The 27,046-nt window shown below is 34.6% G+C and overlaps 4 protein-coding genes across 10 annotated transcripts in view; 3 read left to right on the top strand and 1 right to left on the bottom strand.

Annotated features, from left to right (window-relative positions):
- Positions 1 to 1,348: 1,348 nt before the first annotated feature.
- The window catches only part of LOC136339209 (sphingomyelin phosphodiesterase 1-like), a 49,742-nt gene continuing 24,044 nt past the window's right edge, over positions 1,349 to 27,046 (top strand). Inside the window, exons 1-10 of one of the 5 annotated variants that reach the window (XM_066282261.1) lie at positions 1,349 to 1,621; positions 2,192 to 2,478; positions 2,700 to 2,852; positions 2,937 to 3,176; positions 3,721 to 3,893; positions 3,947 to 4,141; positions 4,197 to 4,379; positions 4,434 to 4,611; positions 4,668 to 4,858; positions 4,908 to 5,020. In XM_066282261.1, the coding sequence (XP_066138358.1) occupies positions 1,507 to 1,621; positions 2,192 to 2,478; positions 2,700 to 2,852; positions 2,937 to 3,176; positions 3,721 to 3,893; positions 3,947 to 4,141; positions 4,197 to 4,379; positions 4,434 to 4,611; positions 4,668 to 4,858; positions 4,908 to 5,016 (1,824 nt within the window). In that variant the 5' untranslated portion in view covers positions 1,349 to 1,506 and the 3' untranslated portion in view covers positions 5,017 to 5,020. Of the gene's footprint in view, positions 1,622 to 2,191; positions 2,479 to 2,699; positions 2,861 to 2,936; positions 3,177 to 3,720; positions 3,894 to 3,946; positions 4,142 to 4,196; positions 4,380 to 4,433; positions 4,612 to 4,667; positions 4,859 to 4,907; positions 5,252 to 27,046 lie in introns of those variants that run through there. The other 4 variants (XM_066282260.1, XM_066282262.1, XM_066282264.1 and 1 more) reach the window with 4 other exon arrangements.
- Uqcc1 (Ubiquinol-cytochrome c reductase complex assembly factor 1) lies at positions 2,541 to 6,723 on the bottom strand. The gene is made up of 6 exons (XM_066282270.1): positions 6,477 to 6,723; positions 6,213 to 6,410; positions 5,505 to 5,744; positions 5,253 to 5,447; positions 5,123 to 5,190; positions 2,541 to 3,244 (listed from the first exon to the last, which is right to left on the bottom strand). Exons 1-6 carry the CDS (start codon positions 6,516 to 6,518, stop codon positions 3,229 to 3,231), a joined length of 759 nt encoding a protein of 252 aa, XP_066138367.1. The 5' UTR covers positions 6,519 to 6,723; the 3' UTR covers positions 2,541 to 3,228.
- LOC136339206 (uncharacterized) lies at positions 6,987 to 11,804 on the top strand. Its single transcript, XM_066282255.1, has 7 exons — positions 6,987 to 7,106; positions 7,966 to 8,156; positions 8,242 to 8,400; positions 8,471 to 8,770; positions 8,826 to 9,005; positions 9,064 to 9,294; positions 9,359 to 11,804. Exons 2-7 carry the CDS (start codon positions 7,986 to 7,988, stop codon positions 11,399 to 11,401), a joined length of 3,084 nt encoding a protein of 1,027 aa, XP_066138352.1. The 5' UTR covers positions 6,987 to 7,106; positions 7,966 to 7,985; the 3' UTR covers positions 11,402 to 11,804.
- On the top strand, positions 13,302 to 25,896 carry LOC136339019 (remodeling and spacing factor 1). Of its 3 annotated transcripts, none has more exons than XM_066281921.1 (29): positions 13,302 to 13,653; positions 14,950 to 15,137; positions 15,250 to 15,446; positions 15,532 to 15,712; positions 16,115 to 16,544; positions 16,601 to 16,975; positions 17,041 to 17,547; positions 17,794 to 17,991; positions 18,043 to 18,180; positions 18,389 to 18,529; positions 18,625 to 18,756; positions 18,814 to 19,038; positions 19,155 to 19,277; positions 19,432 to 19,643; positions 19,700 to 19,841; positions 19,929 to 20,370; positions 20,642 to 20,869; positions 20,995 to 21,222; positions 21,442 to 21,636; positions 21,738 to 21,924; positions 21,980 to 22,136; positions 22,201 to 22,340; positions 22,444 to 22,636; positions 22,781 to 22,914; positions 23,115 to 23,250; positions 23,344 to 23,482; positions 23,650 to 24,000; positions 24,452 to 24,647; positions 24,838 to 25,896. In XM_066281921.1, the coding sequence occupies exons 1-28, from the start codon at positions 13,509 to 13,511 to the stop codon at positions 24,627 to 24,629; spliced, it is 6,042 nt and encodes a 2,013-aa protein (XP_066138018.1). In that variant the 5' UTR covers positions 13,302 to 13,508; the 3' UTR covers positions 24,630 to 24,647; positions 24,838 to 25,896. The 3 variants fall into 3 exon arrangements, with proteins under 3 accessions (XP_066138018.1, XP_066138015.1, XP_066138017.1); XM_066281918.1 differs by having other exon boundaries at positions 23,299 to 23,482; XM_066281920.1 differs by having other exon boundaries at positions 23,299 to 23,482; positions 24,824 to 25,896.

The following is a 27,046-nucleotide window of genomic DNA, read 5'->3' as shown; positions in this document are numbered from 1 at the left end:
ACTATATGTCACTAGGGTCAACTTTTCAACACGTTACTGATCCAAAACATACCTCAAGACTAGCAAAACCATTTCTGTTGGATGAAAAAATATCAGTTCTAGACTGACCATTGAAATCCCCTAATTTGAATCCTATAGAGAATCTGTGAGAACATTTAACAGTCTAATTAAAACCAAGAACTATAATAATAAGAATGAATTTTGAAGACAATTAAAGAAATCATGACAAAATATTGATATTACCACCATCAACAAACTTTTGGAGTCCGTGCCAAGAAGATGCCAGGACGCAATAGACAATAATTGTTATCATATAAAGTATTAGGACTAAAAAAATATAATTTAATAAAAATATAAAAACTCAATAAATTTGCGTTGGTGTTTATTATATGAATAATGATATGATTTGTCTATATATTTTTGTCCAACACTGTATGTGATTGGATAGTATTTTGGTTTTCTTTAACAATATAGCTAAGAACTATATAAAGAAAAAATTATCAGTTGGACGAGCCTCTGTATGTGTGTGATGATGCAGGTTCGAAATGCCACACCAAGAATAACAATTTTTTACATGGAAATATGAGTAACCACATCTGGCAAATCACTGCTAGAACAGTAGGTTCTTTGAATGAGGTGTGCAAATGAGCTTTTGCTGTTAAGAGACAAAAAATATAAATTCCTAATGAAAGCTCTGCATTTCGGCTTTTAAATTGGTGACAATATGGATTCGAATATCATTAGAGATATACCTAAATAATTCTAAAGATACTTACATATAATACACCTTATAAATACAAGGGGTTTCAAAAAAATGGTGGGAATCTTGAAAAGGTTATAAAGGGCATTGCGGCAAAGCATTTTAGCGTATAAACCTTTAGTCGAAAATAAGCCGTTATCCCTCTGAAGCAATTTTTGTGCAAAAATCCAATATTTTTTCGTTGACATTAAAAGACATTTAAGTAATTTTTATTAGAAACGACGTAAAAATAAGAAATTTACAATAGTGATTCAAAATGACCACCCCTTGTTTCGTTGCTTAAACTTGCCCGTCGACTCATGGAACCCCACACCTTGTGTAGTATGTGCGGTTTTTTTATTGCACGAAAAGACAGGCTGTCATTATTTTTCCTAACAGTTCCTCGTGGGTGACATAAGGGGTTTCATAAATCCAAGACTCGATGTAATCTCTGAGGAAAAATCCAATAGGGTTAAATCAAGATTTCGTTCTGGCCAATTGATAGATCTCTTCTGATACTTATTTGAAATGCCCTGTATATGTGTAACACGGTGAGTAAATACAATAAAATCCGACCCTAATTGATTAAAAACTTAAACTAAATCGACCCAGGTAATCGAATAAGAATTGATGCAAATTAGAACAATCGCCGACAGGTAACGACTTAATAAAGATACCAAAGGCCACCAACAACTATAAGTTCCTTGATAAACAGAAGGCTAAGTTAAACCGAAACAGGTGGTAATCGTAAAAAGCTCGTTAACGCAATGAAAACTATATCATATTATCTGGTGTTAGCGGTAGTTCTTGTTTTTATGCGCAGCATTCAAAGCCAAGATCAAGATGATGAGGATGACGAACCATCTTTTGACGATCGGTTAAGTAAGTGTTTAATGATTTTTATTCCCTGATGCAAATCTACGTATAGGAGCATTTTACATAAAAACAATCTTATTTCCTTTCACAATAGTTAGATAATGAGTTTCAATATTAAATGGAAAATATTGTTATTACGTGAGATTGGAGCGCAGTGGTCTGAATCAAATTACTATAATGTAAATATTTTTATATATTATATCAATAATGCATGTGCATTGTTGGGTCAAGAACCACGCTACGCTTCCTGAAGATGTGTAGGAATTTCTTCAGGAAATACTAGAAACGGCACAATTAATAAATGTTGAAGCTCATGTAATTTCTATTTTAAATGGTTGCTGTACTATCTAGGAGGAAAAATGCATAAGGAAACGTACATATGAATTAAATATCGACGTCTACTCATGTTCCTCAGTTATTAACTCTCTCCTTAATTAGAATCTAGTTTGTTTTATTTAAAAGTGGCGAAAAGTAAGTCTATAACGAATATATAAATTTTCCATTCATTCCCAACTCCGAAGTTAGAACTTCATACTTCATTATGTGACAATTTTTCCGTTTTTCTCTTACTTACAGAGATGTTGCAAAAACAATTTGCAGACCACCTAGGTATTCGCTCATACCGTCCAATGGATGTTCTAAAACTGAAAACCCTTCTTTCGGAACTGGGAATCATAGATGAACTCCGCACTCAAATGATTCAAGATAGGATCATGTGCGGAACTTGTCAGGCTTTAATAAGGAAGCTCCAACTAAACGACATATCGGTTCAGATTATTGGCACAGCAATCTGTACTTTGTATATCTCATTAACTACTCTCACATTGAGTGATTTTTGTAAGGAAATTATAAGGATAAATAGGGTATGTTTTAATTTGGGATATTGTTCCCTTAACTCAGGGAAGATGAAAAAATATAAACAATACAAAATAAATGTTACATTATTTGAGCATGACCAGATCATGACCTCACCGATAATGTGAATCGTCTATTGACCATCTAAACACAAATTTCTCTCATTAAATTAACATTTTTGCACAATATACATCATCCTGTCGTCCTTAGTACAAATGATACGTTTTAGCCAATTCTTGAATTTATTGTGCGCGAAAGCCACATACTGACCCCCGAATATGCCTGCTCCGTTCTACTGCAAAACGATAATTGTTACTACAGTAACCCGGCCTTAACCTGGAGGATCGAGATTCCGGAAGGAGGTCCAGGTTTAAATTCTAAGGTTCATAGGTCAATTTCTGAATTGAGTTTTCTGTGGATCTCACAGAAGGCATAATACTTTTAAAAAACTCTCAATTAATTTCAGATTTCTTATAGAATGCGACAAGATGAACCTCCTCTGAAAATCTTACACTTATCTGATTTCCACGTATCTTTCGACTATGCGGTGCGATCAGTGTCCGATTGTGGCTATCCAGTGTGCTGTAAACGAGGCTTAGGAAACCCATTACGGCCCCATAATGCTGGATCCTGGGGCGATTACAACTGCGATATTCCTCCTTGGTTATTAGGGAACACAATGACCCATATTAACAATACCCATAAGGTAGGCCTATTAAGCCAGAACTTTGAGAAATAATTGATAGGGGAACATTTTTTTATTGAAGAGTGATCCTGAAAAGGAAACATTACATAGATGTTAAAATCCAGAACGTCCCTTTATGTCGTCGTATTTATTTCAAAAATTAAGAATAGCCATTTGGAACCTTGTATAAGTATAGGGTGTAACGTGTCATTATGGAAATATTTCAGAAAGTGATATTGCTCTGAAAAATAATTAAAAAAATGTTAATAGACCTGTGATCAAAAATGCACATTTTTTAAAAGATATTTTCAATTATTTTTAAAATTTTATATTCGTTTAAAACAGTGAAAGATATGACTGATTGAAAATTTGACTGAAGGCGTATTTGAGAAAAATACAAAATATAGGCAAAAATGTGAACCTTTCCACGCTATATATCGAAAATGGTGTGTTTTTGATCATAGGTTCTATTTACATTTTTTGTAAATTATTTTACAGAGTACTATTGCCCCTGAAATATCTGTGTGATGATATATTACACCTCGTGTAATATTTTATTCATTAGGATATAGATCTTATATACTTTACGGGTGACATCATCGACCACACAATATGGAAAGCATCTAAAGACGATAATTCAAGAGAAATTGCTTCCACTTTTCGAGTTTTAGCAGAGTCATTCCCGAATACACCAATACTACCGGCCATAGGCAACCATGAGTCTGTCCCGCTGAATGTGTAAGAACGAACAAAAAAAAGACTCCTTTATTAAATTCACTTTCGCCTGTTAGATTTGCGCCTCCAAGTATAAAAGAAGAGAGATTTTCTCAAAATTGGTTATACGAGCTGAATTCTAAACTTTTAACTCAATGGATCCCACCGGAGAGTCTCACCACTGTAAGAAGTCAGGGGTATTTTGCAATTCTGGCAAATTATAAACTACGAGTGATAGTGCTGAATAACAACGTGTGTTACATTTACAATTGGTACGGTTATTTCGATAGAAAACTTGAAAATAAGATTAGAAAAATAGGACTATAGCAAAGTTTCCAGGTGGTTACTATACGACACAAGATTTCTCAGAGAGCAGCTGGAGTTTCTTAAAAAAGAACTTTTGGAAGCCGAAAGTCTAGGGCAATATGTCCACATAGTCTCCCATGTGTTTCCAGGCACTAGGGAATGTATTGAACCATGGGAAGTTAATTATAATTCCTTGATCACGAGGTAACTTAATTGGTCACATATCAATAATTGTGTAAAAATCAATACAATCTGCAGATTTGCTCATATAATAAAAGGACAATTTTTTGGGCACACTCACACGGATAGCTTAAAAGTATTCTATAGTAAAATTGATGGCACGCCAAATAATGTTGGATACAATGGAGCAAGTTTAACACCTTTTGTCAAATACAACCCAAATTACAAGATTGTCGTTGTTGACCCGGACACATTTGTATATGCTTCAAAACCACGAAAAACAATTAAGTCACATAAAAAAATATATTTTAGGATGTTCTTGATGTAGAGACATATTATTTTAATTTAACTGAAGCCAACTTGCACCCAAATCGCTTTCCTCGCTGGCAATTATTATACTCAATGAAAGAAGCTTATCAGTTTGACCAACTCTCGCCTGAAAATATCGATATGTTGGCCCAAAATTTATTTCAAAATAGGAGTTTGTTCAACCAATATTGGAGGTGAGAATTTTGTTATTTTAATAATAATGATAATAATAAAAACCAATAGGTATTATGTGAGGGACAGCGATATTTCTCTTCAGGAAGGATGCAACACTGAATGTCGTACCAATTTAATATCTGATATAATTAGGACCGAATCAATGACATCTGTATAAAAAATATTTTAAGGCAAAAGTAAAAAAGGTTTTCTATTAATTTTTTTTGTTTAATTACCATGAACAAACAATTACAATATTTACAATATATTTATTAGAAACTTACATGGGTTCCCATTTTACTGGTTCCACATTAAGAATTTGGTCTTTAGACAGGTTGTCCAGCAACAAAATCTGAAACAAAGTATTTTTATATTTATTATTTCACAGAAATATAATGATAATTAAACTCTTACATGTTTTCTTATGTGTTTAACAATTCCTTCTAAGTGGTGAGGGGCACAATATTCCATCTGATATACCCTCCGCCATATTGCACCTGCCAATACCATATCATCAGACTGCAGTCCTTCATCATAAGCAATGAAGGAAGCTTGAAGTTCCTCGGATAAATCCCTAATTTGAGCTTTCATTGCTGCAGGATTTGACTCCTAAATAGTAAAAATCAAACCATCTTCTTTATTTTTAAAACATTATTTCAAATTTACCCCTAGCTTTTTAGTCCTCTTTGCTACATCTCCCCATAATGCCTCAACTAAGGAATTTCTGAGGACATGACCTTCCTTATCATCAGCCATTGCTCTAACTGCAAGCATCCATATGTGCAATTCAGTTATTACAAACCAAGAATAAAATGTATCTGGTAATTGGTATTTTTTAATTGTTTCAATGTAGTCAAGATTGTCAGCTATATGTTCATATAATAAGTAACCAGACATCTTGATTTTCTGAAATAATACAGCAATTTAAACAATATGATCTAATATTGTAACAAAAATATTAACAAAGACTTTACATTTAGCTTAGAAGAAAAGAAAGCAGGCTGTTGATTTCAATTAGTTTTAAAATCAATTTGAACAATAGGCAGATACCCGATTACGACAATATGGGTACTGCTTTGTAGTGGTAAAAGATTTTTTAGTGCAGAAGGCTAAATGTTCATTTTAAAGAACTTTTTTTAATAACTTTTTCTCATATTTTACATGTATAATGCAATTTACCTGAGACTAAATTATTTGAAGTTTCTAATACAATCCTTTTCAAAACTCAAATTTATAGTGGAAATTAGTCTTTCATTAAGCAGAGCTAAGCCCCAAAAATCCAATTTTAAATTTGGACTTTTTTTACCTTTAAAAGATCATTTCACTTATTTAGAGAAGTGGCTTAACAGTTCAATATAAAGGTCTCTTACTTACCACATGATCTATATTTAAAAATGGTACTTTTTTCAAAAATTTCTTTAAGAAGCCTTCATCTTTCTGAACATTTTGAACTTCTAGTGTAGAAGCAAGCCTTTGATTTTCAGTTGTGGAATTTATCAGTGATCTACACAAAGAACTGGGTGCATTTCTGTAAGTTGAATGAGTGTGGGAATTTAGCACATGCGACATAATCTAGAATTGAAAAAAAAGCTTCTCATTAATAAAGATATTTTATAAGTTGATGTAATGAGTTTGTACCTTTTTTTGAGTTAAAAGATTTCGAAACCTGGGAAGACTCATGTTTAACTGAAATTTCCCTTGCAAAGTTGTAAGTAACAAGTAGGCTAGAGTGTTTAAAACAGAATTCTTAAAGTAATATTTTACATGTGAGGAATGTACACTTCTGATTAAAAATTATCTAAAAATCTAATTAAAAAACTTTTAACAAATTAAATTTAGAAACATTTCATTTCATAACATTTCCTCTAACCTAAAAAGAGTAACAATCAAAATAGTCATTTGTCTACGTTCATGGGACAGAAGTTCATTTGTTAATATCACTAGTTGTAAAACAAGGATCGGTATATAGAGGGACAAAGATATTGACAGAAAGAAGAATGTTTTATTAATTATTAATTAACAGAGTTTAATTAATTGTGTAAAAAATATTAAGCTTGTGAACAACAAATACAAAATCGGAATACCTTAAAGAAGGCAGAATAAGGAGAACATTTCAGTGCTCTAAATATATAGAACTTTACATCTAAAGTTGAAGCCATCTTTTGTCCAGTATACGTATCGCAAATGATAGATTGCAACTACCTCATTTGTTCCTAGAGGGCCAGTATTCTGTGAACATTTATGTTAAATAGTGATGTGACTAGCTAGGTTCGTAATTTTTCTATTTTATATTAATTTTTATAACTCATTTAGCATTAAATAGCATTCTGTCGTATTCCTCAGGATTGCAGGATTATTTTGATGTATAAATTATTAGAATTTTTCCATCTGGAAGAGTGTAATATTAGGGAGAGACTCGAGTTGTATGACCTTTAACTACACCTCTATTGAAAGGAAAAATCGCTGCTGCTGGTACTTTTTACAAATCCTATGACTGCAACTATGCCTTTCCTACATTTCGACTCTCTTTATAATTTAATTGATAATAAACGCTGATCGTTCCTAAACTTTATGCATAATACTAGTATCCAGTACCCCAATATATTTTTATTTGAATTAAAATCTAGCTGAGGTAACGTAATCAGTAAATAGAATTCTGAGATTTCATACTAACGTTTACGCATTACTCACCAATTTTAATGATATTGATCATTGATATTTAACTATAGTGTGATTTGTAATACCTATTTAATAACTGGTAATCATATACTTAGATATGGTAGAGGACAGTAAGGGTGGTCTCTTAATAGTCCTTGAATCGTAAAAATCGGAAGTTCTTTGCGCAATTTTCTATATACTATTAAACATCTAAGAAACCAATTGTTCCCAGATAACAAATACTCAGAAATGTATTACTTTAAAAGGCAATTTTCAAATTCTTAAAGCCATAGAGAGTTTGTTACATCTTTGAGACATCACATGTTATCCACCCGAGTAGAAAGAACTTCTTAAGAAACATAAGAAATAGCAACTTTACATATCTGGTTGTAAAATGTGATTAAAAATTGTATTTATTTTCATTGCTTATGAATTTCCTCATGAGTTTTGCATTGTTTTCTGCTTTTAGTTTAAATATTAAAAGCAAAAATGGTGAGTAACAAAACAACCAAGAAGAAGAAACCTATAGAAACCACCTTAGGAAAGAGTCAAGCAAACTCTAAATTAAAGGAAGATGTATCACATCTTCGAAAACCCATTCAGACTAGCATTAGTGGTATCAAGCAAACTGTTACAATATGGGAATCTGCAACACAAGAGGTAAGAATCAGACAATATCCAAGATTTATTAACAATGATATTATCTGGATGATGAAGACCTATGATATTTCATTTGTTTTTTTAGGTCAAGGATCTCTTAATGTATGAATGTGATATAATGTTTGAATGTAAGATATGTAGAACTATATTCAGAAGCTTGGCCAATTTTTTATTACACAAAAGAGAATACTGTATAGAGAAGTTTCTGTCGACTGATTGCTTAAACAATAACAGTAGATTTCAGGTAAATTAATTTAAGCATTGTAACTAAGCCTTAATCGTTTGTTAATACTCATTTGCTTTAATTAATCTAGCTCAACTTAGATCCAATTAAAAATTCACAGTCAGAATCATCATCCCTGGGAAAAGTTATAGAAAAATTAAATGAAATAGGTCAAATCCATGAATCCACAAAAGAGCTTTTAACTGTGGATCTCTCATTAGATCCTGGAAATGACCCAGTTAAAAGCATGGAAGATTGTGAGGTAGTTGCCTCAAACTGCAATGGCATTATTCTCGAAAATATAGATGGCAATACTTCAGGCTTATTTCAAACCTTCATTAATGGCCCCATCAGTCATTTAAATCCTCGGTCTGAATTTATGAAATCTGAGGTAGAGGTTAACATGATGAACTTTTTTTCATATGTATTAAAATAATTCACTTTAGGTTATGGAAAATCATAAAAAAATTGAAAATGATGTTCCCATATTAGATGCTGAAGGTAAAATTTGTAATTTTACTAGCAGCAAACAGCCCCAGCCTAATATATTCCCAAAATCAGAGCTTAAGTGCATAGAGTGCAATAACCAATTTGCCACTCAAAAGTCGTTAACCAATCACATCAAGGTATTAATACGACGTCTGAGTCAACACTTAAATCACTTTACCTTTCCACGGTTTTCAGATGGTGCATAACCCTAGCAGAATATTATATGTTTGTCCTACTTGTAAAGAATTCTTTGCGAATCCGTGGTGCGTGTATCGTCATCTACTGAAAGTCCATAGATTGACTAATAAGCAAGTCAGAAAGATGAGAGAACAGGTGAACAATAACTGGGTGCGCCGGGATGAAGTTTCCGCACTACAGAAGAAGAAAGTGACCGAGGTTAATCAGATCGAAGATAGAGACAATCAAGTGAGTCAAAATTAACAGTTAAAAAGTGTCTTTCAGTGAACCACTTTTTTGAATGGTCTTGCAGTGGATCAACGACATAGAAGGAGACAAAGACTTTCAAATGTGTGCCGGGTGCGGAAAACACTTTGAGAGAAAAGCGGCGCTTCATTCTCATTCGCAAATGTGCGTTAAACGCTTAGAAGTGATTAAGGGAAACGCCAAGAAAAAAGACGAAGAGGAGGCTGTAGAAAAAGCTAGATTAGATAAACAAGCTAATGACAAAGTTGTCCTTAAAGGAGCTAAAAAGAGGAAAGGACTGACTATTTGGGATTATCGGCGGAAAGCAGTCAATGGACTAGAAAAGCTTTCAGATGAGTCATTAATTGTGGATACAAGTTATCCATTTGAAAAATTTAGTACAGGATTTCAAGATCTAGTTCGAGAAGAAAGGACTGATTGGCAATCAGTTTCGGAAAGAAATATGTCCTCCATAAAATTGGAAAAGTATCCCGTAGAAATAAATTCAGAATCTTCAACTCGCCCAGTTATTGTATCGGGGACAACCGCTACAATCTCATTTGCATCCAAAGGTAATCAAATTATAGACCAAAGTACAGACTCAGTCCCAAGCCCTTCATCATCGTGCCAAATAATATCCCGTTCAAACTCCGTTGACGAGGCAATTTGTGTCAGTTCTTCCGATGAATCTGAGCAACAAAAAGGATATGTGACGCCCACCAAGCTAGGAAGAACGAGGGCACCTGGATCTCCACAATCGTGCAAGTCCAGTGATATAGTTAACAAGTCGAGTCAGAACGGCAAAAGCATATTCGAAACACCTACAGATCTTTTGAGTAGCGAAGTATCGTTCGAAACTTTTTGCAAACGAGTTGTCACATTTGAAGTTGAAAATGCCTCATTGAAAAAAGGAAAGAGGAAAATTGATTTAGAGCTGGGACTTGGGCGTTCCCCGTTAAACAGTTGTACCACTGAAGATGACGTAATTTTTGTGGAGGATAGTACTTTTAAGGATTTTCAGCTTAGGAATTCTAAGAACCTTTCCGACTTGTCTAATCTCTCGTACAATAATCCATTGAAAGCCAAAGTGAATGAGTTGCAGGAATATGTCCCAAATGAGAAAAAAATGAAAACGGAAACACAAGGGAGTGTAAAATCCGAAATTAATTTCCTACCTCGTGCCTCGCTTTATATGGATCGAGAGATGCTATTATGCATTCCGTGTGGGTTAACTTTTAAGTCCTTCAGTCTATTGCTCTGGCATATGTCAGCTCATTTCTCTTGGTTCCGGTTTCAGTGTGGGAAGTGTTCATTTGTAACTTTTAATAAACTAGACTGCACCGCTCACGTTCGAAAAGACCATAAACTGAAAGCCAGCCAGGCATCTTCTTGTGTACTACCGCTGCCCAGTTGGAAAACCATCTTAATGTCCCATGAATATAAATCTTTAGACAGTCAAAGCTTAAAAGGCAGACATACTGACGAACACGAAGGCATGGATGAGGTTCGTGAAAAAGAAATTTCGGATCACTCTGCAGCCTTTCAAGAAGACGGTACATTATTAGAAGAAAATTCTTCAGGACGACCTGTAAGGAGAGGCAGTTCCATTAAAATTGAAGCGGGAAGGCGTTTTAATAAAAGAGGGACAGAGTCTATTGATGTTAAAGAAGCTGGATTAGATTTACACAAATTACCAGAACCTGTTGAATTGGCCATGCCCGCTGACGTTTCTGAAGTTTTTAGAACGCTAAGGTTGGAGCAAGATCCGGTATTAGCCGCTAAAAAAGGTTACGAACTCTTTGAACAGAGCCCGGATGAATCCAATAATGATTGGAGTTTGTCAAAGGAGTGTAAAAAATCTGTGGTTCAAGAAAACTGTAGTGAAGAAAGGGTTAAAATTGATGTTACCATGACTAGAACTGTTCGACCTTCGCGTATCCGAACTAAAACCAAGCAAGATGACAATTTTTTGTACTATGACAGTAATGTGTCAAAGATAGCCGATTCCCCTAAAAATTCTGGTTCAAAAACGCGTACAGAAAACCCCATTCCTACCAAAGTTAAAATTAGTGGTAAATCAGTTCCTGTAACTCAAAAAAGGAAGTCTTAGAAACTTCTGATAGGCAATAATGAATTTATGTTCAAAAAGAATTTGAATTTTCATTTCAAAGCATCTGCTGCTGTACCTGGGGGTCGGGGTCGCCTCCTCGGAATGGCCGCTATCTCCCCGTCGGGACGTCTAGGGTCCCTTTTTCGAACTTGAATGCCTCCTGCCCAAGCCCGAACGGAGCGTGGACAGTGGGCTCCGTTCTGAGGAAGTAACTGAGTTCATTCTTTACAGAAATTTTATTATATACCGTTTATTACTTCATGCAATATTATTTTTATTTTAATAAGTGTATAACTCTGGCTACTTTATTCTTTTTGAATTTTCTAGAAACAGCCATCGTCGAAAAATGGCCTCACGTGATATTCACATACAAAATCTTTAATATATTAATATTTTCTAACAAGTGTTGATTTTTATTTTTCTACTTCATTGCATGAAGACTTATATGTCTTTAATAATAATTTAGAAGGGTTTTTTTCTTCATAACCGCGGAAATGCACAACCAGTTCGTAAGGCATTTAGCAAAGATCTTCCTATCTCGACTGTTTCCTGTTGAGAACCATTAAGATCTTGAGCCATCCTTTAGAAAAGGTAATTTTTAGTTCATTATGCTATTACCGCAGTTTGACATTTCATATACTTGGCCAGGATGTTAGCAAGTAAGAATAAGTATACTGCCTATAAGTAGCCTTAATGTTCACCATTAAGGCAGGAAATTAAGTGTATGTAGACGTGTATTATTACTAGAATCAACCAATGTCTTTTTAGGTTCTACAAAACAGCTTATGGCAACCTGAGTTCAAGCTCAGAAAAAGGATGATATAAACGTATTTTTAGTTAACAGAAGTAATATTATTTGTGAGATAGTAAACAACTCTACGAATAATAGATTCTTGGCTTTTTGGTGAATATTGTTTGTAGCACTTCGGAGTATTCCGATCGTATATTTGATGTTCTGGATTCCACAAATGAGAAAAAAAGACCACTCTAACTCAATCCAAAACGCGGGCTTTGTTGCGGAATTTTAAATATATTCAGTAATTTTTCGAATAAAGCAGATATTTGAAATGCCATTTCTAGATCTGTATCGAGATACCTTTCATGCATGAAAGTATTGGCAACTTTGCATGGTACAAGTACAAGCTGCCTGCTACTTTTTCCTTCGGCTCCGACTGCGCACTATGATTAATCGCCTTATACCACTGTATAATTTTAAAAGCGCGCCCAATTTTAAGCGTGCACAGAATTTTCAAAATATGAGTAACGTTATTGTAATTTCTAAATATTATGAAAGTATTCGGTTATAATTTGTAACAGTTTCGCTGCATCGCATTCTATATTTCCATAGACAGATTTTTTTTTAAATCTGTTATTAAATAATTTAATAAATTATAACAGTAATATAAAAATAGGATAGGTCTGCAATGTAAGTAGTTATGCTATTTCCACTTGTCAAATCAAAAGCATTCTTAGAAAATATTTTCGTATTGAAGATTATTATCGGGTAAGAAAGTTCTTATATCTTTTTGTGAGCAGTCATCTTATGAAAATTTATTATTACCTCATCGAAGCATTTGTTAAATATAGTTTGTATAGTAACCCAGTTATTTTACAATGATTGATGATGGAATAGGAGTTAAACATTTTTACAATCATTGGAAAGTGCAGTACTAAAATACGAAAATGTAAAGGAAAACTTCTGCAGCCACTGAACCTGAACAGTAGACGATTGTCAATATACGTTCGATTCCAATACCACGTATGTTAATCTGCATTTAACTGGATTCCATAATCTATTTCTGGTTCTCCAGTGCTATATTATTTCTGAAAAGCCCTAACAGTTATTGTCATCGGTGAAATATGACAGTTCTTGGCGAAGTGTCAAACCGAGTTTGATAAACGTCAAAATAAAGTGGATCGGCTTATCGTAGATGTTGATGTTCCTTTCATTACTTAAATTTAACTATAAAATAGTACAAAATGTGTTTATTCCTAAAAAGTGAGCTGTTAGGAGATCAACAGGACTAAACCTAAACAATGAAGAGACATTTAATGTGTAGCGGCGTTTAATGTATCCTAAAAACCGAGGCAAAAGTGTGTAATTGCAATGGCGTCTGAATCCGATGCTTCTTGTGAAGAGGATCCCAATTTTGCCGTTATTTGCGGCTTTTTCGAGAAATTTGGGCAACTTGTGGGGATAACAGACATTGATTTTTGTGACCTACAGAGTATGCTGGAAAATACAGAGCAGGGTACAGTTTTACTGTTAATAAAACCCCAAACAAGTGTCATTGATATATGAATGCAAAGCCTATAATTATTTTTCTGGGTGGCAATTCATACAGTTGTATTGTTTTCTTTTTAATTTATGTTTATTAGTTGGCTTTCTTATGGCAGTTTGCTAAGTATTAGTAACAGGAAATTATTCTTCAACTTCCAACTTTTTATTTATTATAGTTACTTAATTAATAATTTTCCTCCTAATTTATTATCCTAACAATCACCCACAAAACATTGTTTGCTTTTTATCGTCGATAGTCATTACATCTATGATCTTATTGCTAGGATCTGAAATTAGATTTACAAAATGTTGACTTTGTTTATTCAAAATTTCCAAACCATATTGACCCACCAGGATGGAATCAAAAATGGTAGCACATTGTTTACTACAGTGTGTATGGTATATAAAATGAAATTTTATTTAAAAAAATATTAGTTCAGGTTGGTAAATTTAAGAGCCAATGGCAAATGTCAAATTATGCAAAGTAGTTTCATTATCCTCAGCTAATAGGTGCTTATGTTATATATAAATTCTTGTCATATGAGTATATAATATATATAGTATGGATTATTTTAAAAAATTTAAAGAGAGTCAATACTTCAGATATGTCACAAAATACTAGTTGCAGTGAAATTATTTCCATCATTCTCAAATGTAATTTCTGAAAAAGTAAAGGTCAAATCTGAAACTGATTGTCTCTTTCAATATTTTATGTTGGACACAGGCCTGTAGTTTCCCTGAAATTATTACAATCAAGGATTTGTTTGATCATTTTTCATATTTAATTAGTTTTTTTTATTTTAAATGGTTTTCCATAAACAAAGATGAAATCTGTTAAGAACTGATAACATTCTCATCTATTTAAGCACACCTTTAAGTTTGTTAATTTTAATTTTTCAGTAGAAGTAGGTTCGATCTAAGCTATTTTCATTGAATTTTATTCCCTATTTGTCTGTAATGATCACCTGTAACCACTGGCTTGCCAATTTTGTATTTTTTGTACCTAATCCTGGTTGAACTTTTATGAAAATATTATTGTATGATATAGTACAATAATGTTAAAAAACGTTTTATTTTCCTACACGATATTCTATCTGACTTGCCTGCTTCTGCAGCAAGGGGTTTCTGAGGGATAGATTTCATTGATACATGTTAATTGATAAGGATGGTGGCCAATTCTTGCTTGATTCGAATTATTAATATTTTATAATGCACTACCTAACTTATTTTTAGCTCCACACTATAACATTCATCTTTTATATTACAGTATCTCCATATCTAATAGACTTGCATATAAAGCTGCTCAGGAAACTTAAAAAAAATGTTTCCCCTCCAGAACGCTGGGAGAAGTTTCTAATCAAATTTTGCCACACTTTTTCTAGAGTAGATGCTTGGGAACTGGAAAGATTTGGCTATAAGAAGGCTAAAGTTGCATCAAAAGTCCGAGTACTTAAGGTAAGTACATTTTATAGAGGCCTTACAATTAATTAGAGAATAATAATTGGACGAGATATTTTTTATAAAACCGTTGTTAAATTGAAACAAAAAGAAAATACACTTTTTCCAGGAATTGGTAGAAGCCCAATTTGATTTAAACACAAAGTTTAAAGCTGAAGTTAACAAACTCACCTCTAAGGAACTTAGATCTGAGCCTTTGGGACGTGATAAATTTGGGAATGCTTATTGGTTCCAAAATGATGAAAACTATCAAATACGGGTGTACAGAGAGGACTTGGATGATGAAAAATGGACCCTTGTTGCCAAGTAAGTCAGTAATTATTTGCTATAAATTCGTTGAAAGGCTTGTTATAAGTGTGCAAAGTTGTAAAACTCAAGGTTATTGTTCTAGAGATCGAAGTGGTCTTGTTTCAATTATATCAAAGTTGGGAGAAAATGATATTAAAGCTAGTTCAGATTCTGCAGGAAATGAGGATAGTAATAGCATGTCAGAAAAGCCTATTATTGATACTGGTCAGCAAGATACGGATTCTAAGAAAACATCAGAGGATGACGATTCCAATTTAGAAAAGGTAATATGTTGGAAACTTAAAGAAAAATTAAGAAAAAAATGTCACATTTAGGACTCTAAAGGAACCAATAGTGCTTTAATTGAGGATTTGTTTATATCTACGCAATTTTTTTTCTCAATTTTATTCATTATCAGGTTATAATGAAAAGTAAGGTAATTAATTTAGATTTTCTCCGGTTTAAATGCATAATTTTTATCTTGATTGGTACTGATTACCCATTGATTTATTTTCATCTGATTAACGTAATATATGATTAAGTGAAAAGTTACAATAGCACAAACCATCATATAAAAATCTCACTTACGCGCTGTCAGTACAAATCCTACATTATGGCTTATGTAGTGTTATTAAAAGGTCATTTGTTATGTCACTCAGAGAAAAAATATTTCTTATTTAATATAGGACAATGAAGAGATTAACCAAAAAGACCAAGTTAAAAATGAAAATGAGAAGCCAAAGGAGCTAATTAAAGATAAGCACCATGAAAAAAGGTCAATTAAAAATGAAGATAAAAAAGAATTAGTCAAAGATGGAGACCGTGAAAAAGCGCTAGCTATAGATGAAGATCAGAATAAAGACTTAGCTAAAGGCGAAAACAACGAAAAAGAACCAATTAAAAATGAAAAACAGGACAAAGAACATAAAGAAACGGTTCCCAAGGACCCACCCAAGAATGAAGTTAAGATAGAGTTAAAAGATAAAGAGCCAAGACTGCCTTTCAAAAGACCCAGAGAAGAACAGGAAGAAATAAACTATCAAACTGTGAGCCAAAAACACAAAATCAAACCACTAAATATTTTGGTATCTGATATCACTAAGGAACCCGTTATAGGTAAGGTTATCTATTTAGTTTCAATTACTACTTATTTGAATTTACTTTAAATATAGGCAAGGCAATAGAAGAACCAGTGATGCAAGTAAAAGGGGAAGGATCTGGAGCTGACAACCAGGGTGGTGTAATAATATTAGGAGAAGTAATAGAAGAAGACTGCATGTATTTTTATGGAAACGGCAGTGGTGTAGCTTGTGAAACTGGAAATCATTCTGATAAAGCTGAAGAAGGATCGTCCGAGTCTTCTGGGAGTCAAGTAAACACAACTGAAATTCCACTTACTGTGAAGTCTAAATCATCTGAAGGGCAAGAGCAGTGTAATGGACCCCAAGTGGATGAAAATAAACAAATAGAAGAAAAGAGTTTTGATATTGAATTAAAAACTAGTTCACTCATGAAAGACCAAAAGGAATTAGAGAACACTGGTAGCGGTGAGACTAAATAAGAAAAACATTATTTATAGATTTATGACTAATTCTTGTAATTCAAATTTTAGATTGTGTCCCAAGAAGTATTGAAAGCAATGCTAAAAATAATTTGGAAAATCCTAAAGAAGAAGACAATAAAACAGCAATGAATGCAGAAAATGAAACTAGTGATCCACTTCCATTTAGAACACCAAATTCCTCAGGCTCATCAACTAAAACAATACCAAAAATAGTGATTGAAGATGTGGATAGTAAGACTAAGAATAATATCGAAAAATCCAAGGAAAAACATGATTTACCTAGTGAAGGGCATCTTGAAACTCCCATTGTAGAGCATCTGTGTATTAAACGAACAGCATATGTTTGTGGTGAGGGGGATAAGAGTGAAAAAGACCCATTAGCAGAAACAGAAGAAGTTGATGAAAATGGGGATGCAAAGGACAATACAGAAGAAAGGGATTTGGTTATCCCTGAGGAACTGGAGAAGAGGGCTACAATATCACCAGTACCTGCAAATGGTGTCAATCAAATTCAAAAGGATGAAGATCCCTTGTCATTGGATGAAAGTCAGAATGGTAAGTTAACTAATTCACATGGTAGTTTTGAAATATGGCAATTTGTTCTTGTAACATCCAACGTGGTAACTTCTAATAATGCAAAGTTGTATTAAATTTAATAGTATGTTTCTTTAAATATTTAACTAGATTTTCGTGTATAATCGGGCCATTTTTACAAGAATTTTCAGGAAATAATGTACCCGTGATATAGGACTTAGGCTGTCAAAGTATTTTTTAACGTCTGGCCGTTTTTTTCTTGTGCAGAACCAGTTGCAACCCATGAAGATCATGCAATATCTTCTGAGCCTTTATTTGTTCAAGAAGATACTTCCACAAAACCGTCTGAAAAAAGCTGTCCTGATACGGTAATGTCGGAACGTCCTAAATTAAAGCCTGTTAAAACAAAATCTGCCAAATCTCGTGATCAACCAACTACGGAGAAGTTTGACGAAAAGAGCAAAGGTATTTCGCGTCCCCGTATGTAAAATGCCTTTTCATTAATGTAATTTGTAGGAGTTAGTACTGAGTCTTCGTTGAGCAATTCGCCCATTCAGTCGGTAGCTGAAAGCACTGTGTCCCCTGTAGAGTTAACTGCAGGCGAAAGTTGTGATGTCCCTGAAGAGGATCCTTTAGCTGTTTCTGGAAATGAAGGTCAGTGTTGTTTACCATGGTAAAATAGAAAAAAAAAACACAAGAGAGGAAATGGATTTATCTAAATATTTATGCAGGAACTTTGAAACATATGTATAAAGAATCATAATACAGGTATAGAATACTTGCATTAAAATAAGACAAAAAGAGAGATAGAGTGTGTATTGAAGTTTAACATAAATTATAATATCATAAATACATTTTGTAGGTGAAGAGGTGAAACAAAAAGTAATAGCCTCTGAACCAACTGTAAGTGGGTTTTCGATGGATTACAAAGATTCGCCTGAAGCCACTCCGTCACCTCCGTCAACTAAAAATCCGTCCCCTATGAGAGCCGTTAGAAAAAGGGGTGAGATTTTTAATTATTTATAACGTTATTTTATTATTAACTAATAATTATCAATTATTCTTATACATAACTGCATAACTAACTGCTTATTATAGGTTTAGAAGAGGAACCTTCCAAAGGTCAAGAATCAGATGACGGCAATGGAAAACGGATTAAATTGAAAGGACGTCGACAGGTCGATGCTGCTCTAAGAAGAAGCGTCGAGCAGCGAATAGAACAGCTTCACGGTAAAGTTATTATTTTTCGAGTCTTTAGAGATTCGGATAAAATATGTCCCTATTTAGGTAATAGCAGCAGCGATAGTAAAGAAAGTGAAGAAGAATCTTCCGCTAAAGAGAAAAAACCGGGACGATTTGGCAAAAAGAAGGATAAGAAGGAAACAAAGGAAGAAGAAGACTGCGATAAAGGGGGAAAAGATCAAACTACAAATGGAGCGGGATCGGATGATTCGGTTGCTAAGAAGGCTACTGAGAAGAAGAAACTAGAAAAAAAGGAGAAGAAAAATAGTCGTAAGTAGTCATAAAATATGAAGTGATTTTTGATTAAATTATATTAATTTTAAATTTGCGCGTTCGATGGGTCGTACAATTGAATCTTCTCATTTTATATTATTAATAAATTCAAGGACTTTTAATGGGCTTGCAAATAGAGGATTCCCCAAGACAGTTGAGGCAATCTCGCAGAATAGCGCAGTTAAAAATCAAGGAGCAGGCTGGGATTAAGCTTAATCAAGCGTTATATCAAGAAGGTAAGTAAAAAGTATTGTATATTGTGAAGTTTATGCCTTTGTTTTGCATGAATTGAATTTACTAGCAGAAATTAATGACAAATAAACATTGTTAATGTTATGTTCAGGAATTTAAATAAATGACATAGTTTCCTATAAAAATATATTCGTTTAGTGCGGAAGAAGTCAAAAAGAGACGATGATGATGAAAAGTCAGACAAACGGAAAAGAGACAAAAAGGGGGGTGACGATGCCGGTTCTGAAACTGAGGACTCCAAGAGCGGAAGAAGGAAAAAGAAGAGAAAGGAAAAACCTGCCAACCAAATTTTTAATGAGAATAGGCCATGGCAGTCCAGTAGCGAAGAGAGCGAAGAAGGTGTAGAAGAGGTTTGGGAATTTTTCCAATCTTGGCTTGTTTTTTTGCACTTTAAAATTTGATTTAGGAGGAGGATGAAGACCTCGAAGAAGATGACGATTTGGAGTTGGGGCCTTTAAAATCTGACCATGAATTTTCACCGGAAAGCCAAGAAGATGACGACGATGAGGAGTGGCAGCCTGTAAAGAGAGCACGGACTGCCAAAAAGGGTAAAATTAATCACTGTCCATTGCAATAATTTTTAATAGATCAAAACTAAGTTTAAATAATCAAAAAATATTTGTTTGTACTTGCAGAATCAGACATTGAAGAGGTAGATGACTTCCCATGCCAGAAGTGCCTGAAAAAGGATCATCCCGAATGGATTTTACTTTGTGACAAATGTGACAATGGTTGGCATTGCTCCTGTTTGCGACCGCCCCTCTTAGGAATCCCTGAGGGTGACTGGTTTTGTCCCCCTTGCGAGCACATAATCCTCCTTGAACGTCTACAGTCCAAATTAGTGGAATATGATAAAAAGTTGAGCAAAAAGGAAATCGAAAATAGGAGAAAGGAGCGTTTAGCCTATGTCGGAATTAGTTTGAATAACGTTTTGCCGAATAAGGAACCGAATAAAGAAGTTCGGAAAAAGATAAGACGACGATCGGAGGATGTGAGATCAGAAAGTTCCACTGCTTCGTCCGAGTCAGAGTCGGAGAGTTATAGTGATGAGCCAATTTACCAGCTAAGGCAGCGCAGGTGAATTAAATATTGATATTAGTTGATTAAGGGTGTTTTGCTATGTCTATCAAGTTAAGGTAAAAAACCAAAATTAAAAAGTTAATATCCCACGTATTTTACAGAATTGTTTTGATATCAAGGCCTTCATCAGCAGTAATAATCGGTCTAATGACCAAACGCTACTGCTCGAAACTGACGTTAAAATATCCCATATCAAATAACCTTTTCAAATTTTTAGTTTTAGGAAATTTTGAGAATATCTGAAAATAATTGAGAGTTAATTTCACAGGCAAGCGAAGAGTTATAAGTTCAATGAATACGACGAAATGATTAAAGATGCAATTGGAGAGGATGAAATCAAGCAGGAAGATACGGCAGGGAACTTAGGCCGCGGAAAAGATATTCAAACCATTGTTAAAGGGTTGGAACCGGAACCAACTCCGAAGGCAGGAGAAGAACTTGTGGCTGAGAATGGTGAAGAGCGACCTAGCGCAGCTCATTTGAAAAAGATGCTCAGGTAGTATAAGAAAACATGGAAATATATTAAGAATTTTTGCCTACAATATTACGATATATTTACTATACTATTAACAATTAGTTATCGTATAAACTTATAATGCGAGCTATCATAATTTTTTGTAGGAAGAAACACCGGAAACTGAACAGCTTAGATTTCGATAGCGAAGAAGAAGATATATCAGACGAAGATTTCAAAGGTTCTACTAGTGAGCTAGAAGAAGACGAAGAAGACGATGAATTAGATTACGTTGAGGAAGAATCAGATCTGAGTGATGACAGCAGTGATTATGGAGGTCGGAAAAGGCGGAAAAACGCCCCTGTCCGACGGTCCACTAGGGCTAGAACTAGAAGGTAAATTGATATATTTCGTAAACACTGTTTAAAGAGTTTTAAAAAGTAGACACTCTGCCATGATTTTAATTTCATTTTTAGAGGTACAGGAGGATCTATTAATTTTTTATTTTATTAGAAATCCAATATGAAGTAGTTTTCGTTTTTCAATTAAAATTTACACAATATTTGAGAAGTTTTGCAGATATTTCTCACTTGTTTCGCGTTGGTCTTTCTCAGATTTGATGAAGACTTTATTGACGATGATGACAGTGATGAAGACGCCCCGAAACCCAAGAAAAAACGTTCAATTTGGGACGAATCGGAGTCTGACGACTCTGAACTTTCCGGATACCAACGCAAATCGGGAAGTAAAAAGAAAAAAAAGAAAAAGAGCGGCGGCAACAAGTCTAGTTCTGGAAAATCACGAGGAAGGCGAGTGTCGAGTTTCGTGTTTAAACTAATTACTACTACTAAATCTAATAAATGTCGAATACGTAAGATGCCTTTGAAATTAACATTTTTCTCTGAAACAGAATAAAATTTGGAGGATTGACGTCGAGTGAGGATGAAAATTTGGGAAGAGGTCGGCGTACTAGAGGTAAAACCGCAACGTACGTTGACACTTTAGGTTCGGAGTCTGAAGAGGGCGCCGCTCCAAAGAAAAATCCTAGAAAAATTGTTAGTGATGATGATGAGGATTTTGTGGCTAATGATGAAGAGGTTTAAATAGATTTTCACAACCCATTACACTTTAAGAGTTGCGGTTTTCATGTAGGTTGAAGAGGATGAAGAGAAGGAAGAGGAAATTGAGGATGAAGAAGAGGAAGACAATTCTGAGGAGGAAAGGAGGCAAAAGCGATCTCTTATAGTACCCAAAATTTATATTAAGAAGCCGCTAGGTCCCAAGAAAGGTTCGCCAATTCCCGCTTCAGGCAAGAGAAAGACAAATTACACCGTTTAGTAAAGGTTCAATCATAATTTAATTTGATTTTTCAGGGTCAACAGGAAATCCGGTTCATGTCGACGGTGGAGGATATGGTATTAACCACAGTGTTCCGATTCCGGAGAAAGCAATGGGTGGGGGTTTTAACAATCAGCAGCAACATTTCAATCAGCCAGGGTCGTTCATTCCTGATGTAAGTTAGCATATGTGGCTTAACTTTAATCTTATCAGTGGCTTTTTTTAAATTTAAAGGTGGTTTATATGTTCGATCTAACATTTCGTATTTTTTATTAAAGGCAAAGCTTTGTAGAAATCCCAGCATCATTCATGAACCAATAGTCAGCAATGTCACTGCTCTGATAAGAAACGATATTGAGAATGACGATCTTTCGGAACCTCCTGGAATTGCTCTTCCTCTTTTTGACGAATTGAGTTGTGACGGAAAAGATTTTGGGCCTCAAGATTCGCCTAGAAAACGCAGGGGTAGAGGTAAGTGTTGATATTGCCAATGTATATATTCATTTATGAGCCAAGATGAATGACTTATGGGTCTACTACCAGGTATAATATTAATCCGGCGTACAAATAGTTCCTTCAAGAAAAAAAGTCTTAAGTTATATTATCTTTTTAAAGGCCCTGGTAAAAAGAAAGTCGAAGCTAACAGTAATTCTTCGGTTGCACAAGGCCCAGCCATTGAAATAGCTGCTCCTCCGCAACCTTTCTCACAAGCCCAACCTACCCCATCAGTGATAACTAGGATGTTACAGGTTAGATGATCATCTTATTTCAAATAAATACTCCTTACTACTTTTGTAAGGAAACTCAGTTTAGTTACAACATGTTCAGTTTTAAAATAACGATAATAGGGTTAAAAAAGCCTTTAGTAATGCTTGATTCTCTATATTGTGTCAATGACAATTTCTGCTGATTAGGTAACATTTAATGGCTTCATTTGCTGTAATTCCAGTCAAAACCGAACCTAGCGGCATTTCCCGTGGGTCGAATAAGAGCGAAGCAATTTGCTACTATGAAGGACGATGAGCACGAAGACCCAAACTCCCGAAACTCAACTGGAGACGTTTCGAGTATGTACAATATGCCAGGTAATAATTTGCCTTCTGTGGAAACGCAGGCAATAATTTAGCGCTCAGGAGGAAATCCTCCTGTACCTTACCCTCATCATCCCCCACCTTTAGGCGCTAACAATTATCCACCAGGAATGCCACCACATGCATATAGCCATCAGAGGCCAATGGATCCTTCACCTTCGGGGGGCGGTCCAGTTAACCTTGCGGAAGGGTCTACACCACCAGCTGGTCCTCCGGGAAATCAAAGGTTAGTTTATTTATTGAGTACGTAAAATGTCAGATAAATAGTACTGATTTTAATTAATTGTTTTAAATGATATCAATTCTGTTTTTTGCATCACATCTGTCGGGGGCGTATTTTGTATTACATCATAAGGATTGATATTTTGAGACCCGGCGGTGACTCTCTTTCAGATATCCTCCCGTTACTCAGCCCCCTGGTCATCCACCGATGCATGCAGCATACGGCCTCCCACCTGGAGCCCCTTCTAACTCTCTCCCCCCAGGGCAAACTCCGTACCCAGCACAAGGAAATGGATCTCACCCCCCTTCGCAACAGTATCCCTCGCCACCCGTATCAGGCAGTGGGCCGCCACCGAGTTACCCACCTCCAGTGACATCTGGTAGTGGGCTGCCTCCTCATTACCCTCCTCCACCTCCGGTGGCGGAGAGTGGAGCAGCTGCTGCCCCTCCTGAAGGTTACTATGGCGGATATCCACCACCTCCTGCAGGTGATGCCGCAATGCCACCGGTTCCTTATGAAGGGTAAGTATATTTCAGATATTTTGAGTAAAATAAATGATTGATATATTATATGGTGTTCATTTTAGCTGTATATACGGGGTATCTCAGTTATTATTGAAGTTAGAGATACATAGTTTTCGCAATTCTGTATTTGATTTTTAGGAAACGGAAGATAACAGTGACAGAAAAGTCGTCGTTGATTGACAAATTGGGTATAATTAATTATAATAAATAATATACAGTGTGGGTCTCAAAACACAGTGCTCTGACCCACTCTGCATTTCATTTACTTAACAAAATATTCAAAAGTGAAAACGGCGGCTTATAGATTCCAAGGCTTAGAATTCAGTGCCAGTTCATTTCTGCAATATGCGGTTTAGTCTCAATTGCACATTCATGTAGAAATCTTAACACATCTGCGGTCGATATGTCGGTTTCTTTAGTTCCACTGTAATAACACCTTTATTCGCAGTTTGCCACCAGACCCTAACGCCCCTTATCCAGAACCCTATCCCTCTGAGGGCCAACCATCGGCTAATCCCGTCCCAGATGGAGCAGCTGGTAAATCGTACGATGAGGAATCCGGGGGCGAATTTGCCGGATTGGCTTCATACTTTTCGAGCCAAAGAGAAGACGATTTAGAGTCATAGTCAAAATTTCACATTATCGTAAGTATTAAGATCGTGTTTCCAGTCGGATGTTTTACATTGATATTTCCTAAAGTAAAGTATCCTTAATTATGATCCAATCCTGGTTTTTCTTGGGCATTTTGGTTTGAAATCGTAATTGAAAACAAAAGTCATTTGTTTGTATCCATAATAATGATATATAATATATAAAATAGTTTTTAAACTATAGTTTAAAACTAAAACTTCTTGAAGCCCGGATCCATCCTTAAAAATCGGATCAAGCCATCAGGAAAATGCGGGGTTGCAGAGCAGTCCAAATAATTGTTCAGTACTATTATGCAGACTATGAATATAACGAGTATTTGTACACAAAGGAAACTTTTATACTTTTAACTTATTTTTGTTAGGGCTATTTTCTAAGAAGTTAGTTGTACAGTATCTATGGACATTTGAATAGAGGACAGACTTTTTTGTAAATAGCATTGTATATAAAAAAAATAATTGAGGTAGACTAATTATTTGATGTATTGAATTAACCGAATATAAAACTGTATATATCTACAGTCTAGCGAAAAAATGCATTTTTACAAACGGGTTAAAAAGTTTAAATCGATGTTTTTAACCCGGTTTGATTGTCAAGCTATGTAATTTTGTATTTCAAGTATAAACTTTTTACATAGAGTGGAGGGCGAAAATTTAGAAGAATCGTGAGTGTTTTTCTTAAAAAAATTTGAACGTAACCTAACTTACCGTGAGGGGACAGATGTAATATTACAGGAAAATTTTAAAAATTGAAAACAAAAAATTCTTCAGGTTACATTTCACTTTGATTTCTTTTTTCTATGTGTAGTTTCCTTTTTCACTGTTCATATTTAACAGTTTAATATTTTAATTTACTCTTATCAATATTGTCCCTGATACTTACGGGATTTTTACCCTTTACTCGCCTATAATTTTGACCCGTAAATTGACGCGTCGATTTATTATTATTTTTGGTGCAATTTTACTTGAAAAGTAATTATATGTTTTATTTAAATTTGCGTATTGAATTCTGGTTTGCCAACTCCAATGCAGACAATTTAGAATATTTCTATATATATATATATGTTCAATTATTATTTATTGCCTGTTATAAGACGAAAAAAAATTTTGCGAATGTTTTCATTTTTCCTGATATAATTACATATTTATTGTAAATTTTCATTTCATTTTTTTTACTATTATAGTATCAAGTTTGTAATAATGTGTATAATGAAATATCAAATTAAACACTATTGTGTCTTTTGCATTTCGTTGTTTCCTCTGTTGATTTACCAGTCGTCCTAAGCATACTGGTTTTCTTAGAAGGGTCTAATGACTAGTAGTCCCTCATACAAGTGTCAATCAACTATCCGCTTTAAAGTGTTCAGTTGGAAGCTCTGGGCCTTATTGGTTTAAATGAATTTGCGCTAGTGAAATACCATCGGGTCCATTCTTAGGCCGAATATTGCTTTTACCGGGTGTAATAATGCAGGTATGTAGTGCAATGCCCTACAGATCCTTGAATATCCCTACGTGGTAGGGTGCAACATGTTCAAAGAGCTGGGTATACACCGTCTCTGGTCGGGCGTTTGAAGAGAGGGAAAACCTTTGGAGACCAGCTTTCTCCTACGATTTTCTGCGCAGTCCAAGAGGCCTTACCAATATCGGATTTTGGTATGTATAATATCCAATTTTCACAGCGCTGGTTCGCAAATCTTCTAAAATACGCCAAAATTTGAGTTAACCCGAAAAGGGATAAGTTATGCCTTATAGTACCTATATCATACAGACGAAGGAAAAACTGATTAATTGTAATATCGTTTTATTAATATTTAGGTATAAGAATACAGGATCATAGGTAAAATACGTAACAACAGTGCTCCCTTTACATTTTCGTCTCCGTAAGAAGTTTATAAGCACTACAGATGTGCTTCAGAGTATCGAAATATACAGTTGACTCATTTTATATATTTTTAATACCACATCAAAATAAGCCTCAAATGAAAGTACTTTTGCGTGGTAAAAATATTTCTACTTTCGAAAATTAAGGCGTTTTTGCAACGCTTATGATCATCTAACAGTCACTTAATACAGGTATCATAATATATTATTTATTTTTATCTCTAAAACCATTAGTTATTGTTTTTCATACATCGAATTTCATGCAAAATTACGAGATATGTGTGTATTGTATTCCATAGTCTTTCACCGTTTTAAAGCGTTGTAATTGATCTGAAGGCTAATGGGATAAATACCATTTTTCATACATTTTGTTAACACTATAATATTGTTTATATCTCCTAAGAATCTAGAAAGTATTGCTTCTTTTTAAAATCTCAACAATATTACGATAACATCCCTTAAAAATAGTTATGAACCGATATTGACTGTGATAGGCTCTGGTGATTTGTAGCAGT

The sequence above is a fragment of the Euwallacea fornicatus genome, chromosome 5 (assembly GCF_040115645.1).
Source record: "Euwallacea fornicatus isolate EFF26 chromosome 5, ASM4011564v1, whole genome shotgun sequence".
Lineage (NCBI taxonomy): Eukaryota > Metazoa > Arthropoda > Insecta > Coleoptera > Curculionidae > Euwallacea > Euwallacea fornicatus.
Note: the sequence above shows the minus strand (reverse complement) of the source record. Positions and strands in the feature narration are given on the sequence as shown.